At 35.1% G+C, this 10140-nt stretch overlaps 1 protein-coding gene across 1 annotated transcript; it reads right to left on the bottom strand.

Moving 5' to 3' along the window:
• Nucleotides 1-335: 335 nt before the first annotated feature.
• Nucleotides 336-1424, bottom strand: LOC103495887 (protein ALP1-like). The gene is made up of 3 exons (XM_008457570.1): nt 1137-1424; nt 820-1045; nt 336-742 (listed from the first exon to the last, which is right to left on the bottom strand). Exons 1-3 carry the CDS (start codon nt 1422-1424, stop codon nt 336-338), a joined length of 921 nt encoding a protein of 306 aa, XP_008455792.1.
• Between the last annotated feature and the right edge of the window lie 8716 nt (nt 1425-10140).

The raw sequence follows: 10140 nt of genomic DNA, 5'->3' as shown, positions 1-10140 counted from the left end.
GTCGAAATGTCCCATTATCGGACCTCCATCCCCCAGATGAAACCAATTCCACCAAGCACTCAACAAGTTTTGCTTCTTCCTTTTCAGTCCATGTATGTTTCGGTGCTCGTGACAAACTTGCCATTCTATCGTATATATTAGCAGCATTTAAAAGAGGTGTTAATATTCAACATAGTTAATTGTAGACAATCGAAATTACATATTTAGTAAATACGACAAGAATGACATGCATTAAGAGTGTTTGTAGTGCATACATTTCACGAAATATTAGCAGTTTAGAACAAAATGACAAAATAATTTGAAGCGTTGACAGTAATTTGAAAAATATTAAGGCACTACTGATCACGTAACTCCCAATCACTAAACATCGTATGAGCCAATTGATCCCTCCATTCACTCCATTCGTTTGAAGCCTCAATGTAATTAATCTCGATTATTTCACTGTTAGTCATCTCTCTATTGATAAGATTGTGTAGCAGACAACACGCCATGATTGTTCGACATTGGACATCGACTGGGTAGTATGACTTTCCTCTTAAAATTGCCCAGCGACCTTTCAACAACCCAAATGCTCTTTCGATGACATTCCGTGCCGACGAATGTTTCATGTTGAAGAACTCTCGAGCTGTTGTTGGTGCATTACTTTCTCCACGCCACTCTGAAAGATGATATCTTTCTCCTCTATATGGCGCCAAAAAACCCTCAGCATTTGGGTACCCAGCATCACATAGATAATAATACCCTGTTCAGATCTCCACTATTTCAATTCTCGTCCTATGAATATAAAGACTATAAATATAAAAACATCTACGTATTTACCCTTCGGAACCTTTAGTCCGTTATGTCTTGATATGGCATCTCTAAGAATTCTGGAATCAGCGGCTGATCCTTCCCATCCGAATAAAACAAACACAAAATCACCTTTTGTATCACAAGCACCAAGTACATTTGTCGCAACTTCACCCTTCCGTGTCCTGTACCTTGGACGATCGGTTGCACTGACATTCACCTTAATGTATGTGCCATCTAACGCACCAAGACAATTCTACGGTATAATAACATCAACAAGTATGAAATAGCCATCTAACGAATATTGTTTGGTAGGTCTAACTAGAATCCAGACAATTGGTATTTACCTCAAACCATTTCCATCTTGGATCGGTGCACGAGTTTGTTACTGGCTGAGGTTTTTTCAACAACTCGTCGTGTAACCGAAAACCCGCTAACAAGACAATGTTGAAATGTCTAGAAACAGTCTCACCAGACCGTACAAATTCCCTTTGTATCATTCGGTTCTTCACGTCATGAGCTAATATATGCAGGAACATGGCAACCATCTCCTCTACATCTATAACTTCTGTTTCGACTAATCCAGCAGTCGTCCTTAGTAAATGGCATAAAATGGCAAAACACCTTCTATCCATTCGTGTACTTTGACGACAACAAAGATCTGACTCATGGATTAGTCGAAAATATGCTAATTGTCTAATACAATGTCTAATACAATGTCTACTATCAAATGATGTATGTTTTATCTTCTTATGATCATTCAGTAATAATTCTAGTGTCAGAAGTAACGGACGTTGGGACGTTGTAAATACTGTAAGTATCGTAACTAACTCTTGTGGATCCATTATGTGATGACAACTGATGATTTGAACAATTCATATTGTTTGTTTAGAGTTAATACACTGTTAATAAAAATGTAAACCATTTAAAAAGTGTTTCTAATGTAAAAATGGTTTGGATAAAATGGTTTGAATTATTAACGAAAAAAGTGTAAAAATAAAATGCATTTTATTTAAACCATTTTAATAAGAAAAATTATCTAATTTTTTTTGAAGTGTTTAAAATGATTTCTATTGGTTCAACTTTGACGTCAATCCCCAGTTCCATTTGAGCAATTCAGAATAAATTAATGATCCATAAAACCTACCAACAGAATAATGCTTTCTTCCTTGTACTTCATTATGTGTCATTATTCTCTTAATATTGTTTTTTAATTGGCCAACAAACTCTTTTATATCCTTTACTGTAATTTTATTTTCTTTTTTCCTCCATTTGATCATTTTAAACAATCTGTTCTAACATTTATCTTTTTAAAATTTTACATTTATTGCTATGTTGTTATACCCTTATATCCTTTATCACTTTATTGGGATCCATTGTATTCGTATGATAAATTTATGTGGATAAAAACTATTTTGAAGAATTGAATACATCAGTCAACAACAAATGATTCTACTTCAATTTCATAACGTTCCAACTAAAAAAAAATAAGTCAAATAGTATAAAAAGACATGTAAATTGAAAAAACTAAAAACACTTCAAGATATTGTGAAGAAATTTGAATTAGGGTTTTAGCTTTTATATATAATTTAACAAAGGCTACTATTTGCACTTTTAAAATTGTTTATATAATTAAAATCTGTGAAAAATTTTAGTAAAAAATATTCCTTTTAAGATTTAATCGTGTTACAATTGACCAAAAATCTTTTATTCATCAACTTATTTTAAATTTTTTGAAACATAATTAGTTCCATCTTATGGTCCTATTTCAAAATAATTTATGTTCACCCTCCCTTTTTAGACCCTTCCACTTTTTTGGATTACCCCTATACTTTTGTGTATAATTGAATTAATGTTCTTAAACGTGTACTAAAGTAATTAATACTCACTATTGTGTGATATGTTTTCAATGCTCTTTTTTAAATTCAATAAATTTTCAAAACATATTTAAGACATGGTAACATTCCATAAAATATACTAATATATTTGCAAAATATGGCAACAATTCCAAAATAAGCAATACATACGTGAATATTTAAAGTCAATAAATATCAACATAAAATTTAATAAAGCTCAACAGTAGCAGTCATCATAAATAAAAAATGATGTAATTACATGTCTTCCAACAAGATTGAGGCATCTAAAAATTAACTATTATAACATGCTATTGACAAACCAATGATCGGGAAAAATTATTCCAACCATGTAAAACATTGGTGTACGAACCTCGAATATTGAATTCTTGCTCTTCACCAACCTAAAAAAACGTCACAAAGACAAATGTTAGCCACGAAATTCATTAAACAAATTGCAATACACATTAACAATATTAGAAAAGTATAAGGAAGGATGACATTAAACAAATTGCAATACACATTAACAATATTAGAAAAGTATAAGGAAGGATGACATACCAATACTTTTTAATTCGACGTACACCTGTTTCAAGTTAAAACAAAAACAGTATAATAAAAAGTTGTTTGAATAAATGTAAGACAGTGTATGTAAGGTAAAAAAAAAATTAATTGGACAAGCCTCAGAGGTAAGAAATTCATTAGATTAGTTGAGCTTGAATTTCTTGTATAATTGACAACATTTTGAGTTTGAATCAAGTGGAAATAAAACATACAAAACAGAGAGAAATATGTTTTACATACAAACATAACAAACATAACAGACAGAGAGTAAATATAGAACATAAGTATATACAAAAGAATTTGTCAAGTCTTAATCAATGGCGTACAATTGCAAGGAATTATCAGAAAATAGAGAGGCATAAAGACCAAATGCATAACAAAGAATGACAAAAAAGTTGCCAAACAATTGGAGAGCAAACATAAGTGGAAAACACAGAAGCCTACCAAGGAATGACGAGAAAACAAATATGGGATGAGGTTGAATAATACTTAAGTTAAATTGAGACCATTTATAATGGTTGGGTGAAGAAGTTTATGAAGTTGACCGAAAACAACCAAATAAAAAGGACATATCAGATCTGCAAGATGTTGACCATGAAGTACATGAGAAGATGTTGAAAATTATTTTAGTGCAATAGTGACTTTGTAGAGAATCAAAACAGTAAAAAAAAATCCATGAAAATAGGGATATGTTTTAACCCAACCCTAACATCAGTCAAGATACTAATCCCAAAAACAAGGGGTATGGCAATATGATGTAATGAACCTAAATCATAGGGTAAGTAGTTCATACAGCAGCTCAAGGGTTACATATAAAACAGAATGAAATAGAAGGCTAATGATCACAGAAAAGCAAGGAAAATATTTCAACCTCAGATGTTCAAATAATATGAAAAATAGAGACCAATTCAATACAACAGATTGGTGAAAATTAATTACAATACAAGACCCTTGAATCAGAAATATAATCGGCCGACACCAATCGGCTTCAGGAACATACAAAGAACAATATAAATGTGTGAAAGAAATAAAGGGACCTCATCATCGACTTTTCTAAAATAAGAAAGAGAAGTGATACAAACCGTGAAGGGATGAGAAATCTTCATCCCTACCATGCTCTCTTCAAACCCTAACCACGCTCATATCCTCGCAAAACCCCTACCAAGCTCCAAAAAAATCCCACAAACCCTAACAACCAAGTTATGTTGGATCTATGAATCACTACAACCGAACGATGGCCAAAAGGAAATTATTTTGGGTACAAGATTGGAGCGGCCAAGAGGAAGAATGAGTGGCAAGGTGAAGAATGAGCAGCAAGGAAAAAAGAATGAGCGGCAAGGGAAAAAGAATGAGCGGCAAGGGAATCACAGAACAATAGCAAAAAAAATGATTTCGAAGAAGGGAGACGAAAGGGAGACGAAGTTGATCATAGAGAAGGAGATGAAGTGGATTGTGAAAGACGAAGTGCGGTGGAGTTGAGAGGGATTGAGGAACAGAACGCAAATGAAGGATTAGAGGAAGTGGCTTCAACATCGTGGTTATTTTATAATCCATGGCCCAAACATGGAGTGGGCTATTATAGCCCACTCCACCTCACCTCACTCCGTGGGCCAAATAGGCCCTAAATAAGTATATGTACAGGATAAAAATGTAAAGTAAACAATAATCTATAAGTAAAATAATATATAAAACAAAATTACTAGAAAATGGAAGAAGAAAGTTAGAACAAATAATTAGTAAAAAAAATGATCAAGAAGATACGAAAAAATGTACATAACCAAATAAATATGTTATAAGAGAAAGGAAATTAGAAATAAGATAATAAAGAAATAATTATAAGAGAAGAAAAATGGAGAAATAAGAACAAGAAAAATAAACAAATACGGAGAAAAAATATAATATTAAATAGGATATAAAAAAAAGAGAATATATCAAAAGAACAATAATCAATCTATAAAGAGAAGAAAATAAGAATTAAATAAAAAATGCTAAATATAAAGAAATTAAAGATAGATATATAAAGATTAAATTAACAACGAAAAGAAAAAAATTAATAATATTCACACGATATTTCTTGAGAAATTTAGTTCGTGGAGTTGAACATGTGTTGATGTTGTGCTTGTATTGATTTGATGCAATGCGGTTCGATCTCTAGAATTTAATCCTCTGATTCTCTCTCAATTGGATGCTTATGTTTGATTTGAGGAAGCGAAGCACGTGATGTTCTTGAAGTTGGAGTCTTGGAAGAAAGCTTGTATCTTCAAAGGAGCTTCAATCTTTGAGGGTGGTCGACTTCAGGAGTTGAGGAGTCTTTTATCTCTTGGAAGAATTCTCTTTTAGACCTTCTGAAGTCAAAAATTTTCAACCTCCACAAATGAAGAGAACTCCCTTATTTATAGAGTTCCCTAGTGGGCTTTTCTGTACTTGGGCCTAGATTGGTCCATGGACCATACCCATAGGCTCAATCACATGGATTTGAGTCATTTAATTTTGGGCTAAATTAAGATTATTTTTGGACTTAATTGAATCTTAGCTTAATTAAATAATATTTAATTAAACGAAAATAATTAATTTGATTCAATTTTCATAATAAAGACATGTGACATCATTAGAATTGTCCAATTTGTTTCACTTTTGGACTTCATTATACTTTTCTCATCAAGCAGAACAAAAGTATGAGAGGAAAAAAAAAACAAACTTCTCTTCTCCTTCATTTTTTTTCTTTTTTCTAATAATTTTTTTTAGGAGTTAAAGTTGTCGTGCCTCTTTTTGCTTCCAAACGCGTCTTCAAAAGGTTAGGATTTTTTCTTCTTTCCTTTTTTTTATTATTCTTTTTTTCTTTTTTTTTTCGCAATCATTTCGAGATGTGACTTCGCCATCAGCGATCCAACTTCTAATGGGGGACAATCAAACTTTTGTCGTTAGATCCATCGCCCTAGTAGGAACGATCGAGCACCTTCGTCATTTGAATAGGTAACAATGCCGTCAACGATCCAACTTCTACTGGGGACAATCGGGCTTTTGCCGTCAGATCCACTACCCTGGTAGGAGCGATCGGGTACCTTCGTCGTTTGGAGAGGTGACTCTGCCGTCATCAATCCAACTTCTACTGGGGGACGATCAGACTTTTACCGTCAGATCCATCGCGCTGGTAGGAGCGATCAGACACCTTCATCGTTCTCTCAAGGATACAACATATTAGAAATGAGGTAGAGTTTTTTTGTCGCATCGACATTTCTTTTAAAGGAGGCAAAGCTACCTTTTTATCAATGAAGTCTAAAGTCTTCAAACTTGCTTAAAAAGGCAACGATGAAAGATTTTTTTTTTTTTTTTTGCTTGAAGAAGACAAAAATTTTGAATTTCAATATGAGAAAGCGTCGATGAAGCCTTCGAGCTTGAATATGAGGATGCATCGACGAAACCTTTGAACTTGGACATGGAAAAGTAGCAATGCAGTCCTCGAAGTCGGTGGAGCATTGGTGAAGTCTCCAGTCTTGCATTTGAATGAGCCTTTATGAAATTTTTTAACTTGAATTTGAAGTTATCAACAAAGAAAATTTTGAGAAACTTCCAAGTTGAAGATGGAGTATTGAACTTTAGAGGAGTGATGCCCCCTGTGAGCATCTAACTTTACAACATCTTGCTCCTAGTGTAACACCTCTTTGATTTGTTATATTGCCCCCAACATGACATCTTAACCTTTAAGTTGACATTCTTTGATAAGAATGAAAACCATAAATTGCTAGTGTCATGCTTTATGTGACCATGTCACTATTATTTTCCATTCTTCTCAACTTTTTTTTTATTGGACTGAACTTAAAGTTTCCCTTAAGCTGCCTAGGTACCCTTTATAATATAGGGATCAAGTTATAACGTAGTTCATTTTTTTTCATTCACCTTTTAAACTCTTGTGGGCTAGAAGCACCATGCAGTTTAGGCTTTTGGGATAAAGAGCTTTGCATGTTTAGTAGCTCATATTTTCATCAAGGATGTGTTCACCTTCTTCGTTTATAGAATTGGTGAATATAATAAGTCTTAGCTTCACTGTCAAGGAGCCTTCTGTACTTATGTCAACAGATAGCTTCCTCTTCATGCGTGATGGGATACGATTGTGGATCTTACCATCATCATTATTTTCTTCAAGAAATGGTTTTGTCTTCAAAGTTTTTATCTCTCTTTGTTGTTGATTGTTTGTCATCTTTAGACGATCAAAAGTAGATATTGAAGGTCGATCTTTCTTTGATGTGGAGATACTTAGCCTTTTGAAAGCTGAAGTTTGAGTGGAAGTAGACGTTAGACATTGGTTTTCTTCTTCTTTCGTGGCCATACTTAATCTTTCAAAGACTGAAGATCGAGTAGTTGAAGGCTTGATACGATCAAAGATAGAAGTTCTTTTCTTAATTTCACTTGAATTGTCGACTTCTTTAGAAGACACATAGTTGTTGTTGACTTCTACTACACTGACAGCATGACATACAGTGACTTCTAATATTTCTTTTAGATGATCCTCAAGGAAGCTTCTTGGGAGGAATTCTGCCAAAGTTATCGACCATCGAGGTAAGAGGAAGTCCTCATCTTTTCCTTTGATAGACCTAGGCTTCGACATCTTCTTGTTTCTTTTTCCCTTATTTTTATGAGAGATGCTTCCTTTTGAATGCTTTTGATGGAAGTGCGACTTCGTTTGAATGGAATATGTTTGTCACCCTTTTTTACGAGCCACAACTATTCATTCTTTGTCGTCATCCTCAATAGGCTCTTTTTTGTTTTGAGAGTTCGTCGTCATGATCTTTTGTTGGAATCGAACAAGTATAGGTTCCAAAGTCCCAAATTAAATTAAACTTTCCCTTTGATCATAAAGCAACAGTAATGGCAGAACACTTGAAGACATCTTGACTGCAACATGATTCGTTTGAGCTACTTCATCAATATCTAGCTCAATCTTATTTTCACGAGCCAACTTTAGAATTAGCTCCTTCAATATGAAGCACTTTTCAATAGGGTGACTAATGATCTGATGATACTTACAGTAGTTAGGATCATCTACTTTCCCACTTGCTCTGGTTGTTTACAATCTGGCAACCGAATAAGTTGTTTCTCTATCAATTGCTACAACATGTCTGCAACATGAGAGTCAGGAAAGGGATAAACATTTTTCTATCTTTCTCTAAGAGTTGAGCATCGCTTTTCATCGCCATCATGATTTCTTTCATGTTTTATTTCTTTCTTTTAGAGAAAGATTTCAATTTAGTCTCTTGAACAACCATAGACTCGTTTAGGACACTATTTGTAATCTTTTTAGTATCATTGATTTCATTCATGTCACTCCTCGTTCTTTAAACCAAGAAATCTTTTGCTCCTCTGTTGGCGATACTCAGCTTCATATTATGGGTGCGAGTTCTCAAATCTTTAAACATGCTAGGTTTCATTTCCTGTAAAATATAAAGAAGTTTCCAGTGCACACCTTGGGTGCACATATCTACTGCAGACAGTTCTGTAAGCTTGTCTTTACAATCTTGGCTTAAAGCTCTCCATCGGTTTATGTAGTCGATGACTAGCTCTCCCTTCCGCTATTTAGTGTTCGTCAACTCCATCATGCTGACGGCATTCCTAGTGTTATAGAAGCGGTTGAGAAACTCTGTTTCTAGCTGTTAATTACTTTCGGCTCTAGATCAATATACCACTCAAAAGCATTTCCTTTTAAGCTTCGAATGAACTGCCTGACTAGTTGGCCTCCTCTTGATCCTGCGTTTTCGCATGTCTTAAAAAAGTGAGCAATGTGTTGCTTTGGATTGCCCTTTTTGTCGAACTGTTGGAACTTTAGAGGTTGGTACCCAATAGGCATTCATAAGTCATCTATTCTTTTGGTGTATGACTTGGAGTACATGAAAGACGTTTTTTTTGGTCCTCTACACTGAGCTCTTATGGAACTTGTGATCATATCTTGCAACTACTAGACTGATAGAGAGGCAAAAGAGATGGACCGTAGCATCTAATTTTCCTGCAACACAACTTTTCCTTTATCGCTGGCTTTGACAAGAGGAGTTTTGCTTAACTCAGTAGTTTCACAAGCCTTCATTTGATCTTTCAAGGTGGCGATTTCATGATCTTGCTCCTCGACAGCTTTCATTAAGAAATTTATTTTCCTCTCTATCTCTGACATGGCTGCCTCAGCTGTCACATCTGTCATCATGACAGACACAACTAGAAGGTGTGATTCTTTGTCTAATATATTACAAGCAGACGTAGAGTTCTTGAACAAAGGATTCTCTCTGATGAGGTGTAACGCCCCAGTAGATTAGAGTTCCATTGTTCACCTCAAGAGTATTTTATTTTTTTAAAGTGGTTATGAAATGAGATTTATTTTGACTTACACTTAATTAAGGTTAAAATTTTCCTTGGCTTGGTATTTAATTGTTGAGGTTTAAGAGTGAAATAAATTAATTAATTGTGAAGCAACAAATTAATTAATGCCTTGGAAAGGGTCAATGGTGGCTTTAATGAAGAGAGAGAGAGGAGAGTTGCCATTGGACTAAAGTAGAAAAGAAATTAATAATAAAAGAAGAAAAGAAAGTAAATTGGTGTGGGTGTTAATTTATTTTTTATTTCTTTATTCTTTTATTCTTTAAAAAGGGGGCATTGGGAGGCGTGAAACTCATCACCTTCCCAAGAAAAACCCTAGCCCCACTTTGCTCCCACCATAGCCGCCGCCACTCTCCGCCGCCGCCGCACGCCACCGCCGCCAGCTGCGAAAATAACCCTCGGAGCCGGCCGTAGTAGAGCCGAACCACCATCCCAGCCGCGCCGCGTCTGCAAGCCGAATCCGGAGCCGCTCCTCATCCGCGCAGCCGAGCGCCGTATCCGCAGCCAGCCACGCCGCGCCGCGTAGATCCGACGCAGCGCAGCCGGGACTCGTCGAGACAGCCAAAGCCAGCCA

Source organism: Cucumis melo, chromosome 8, assembly GCF_025177605.1.
Source record: "Cucumis melo cultivar AY chromosome 8, USDA_Cmelo_AY_1.0, whole genome shotgun sequence".
Lineage (NCBI taxonomy): Eukaryota > Viridiplantae > Streptophyta > Magnoliopsida > Cucurbitales > Cucurbitaceae > Cucumis > Cucumis melo.
This window is presented reverse-complemented; position numbering and strand designations above follow the sequence as displayed.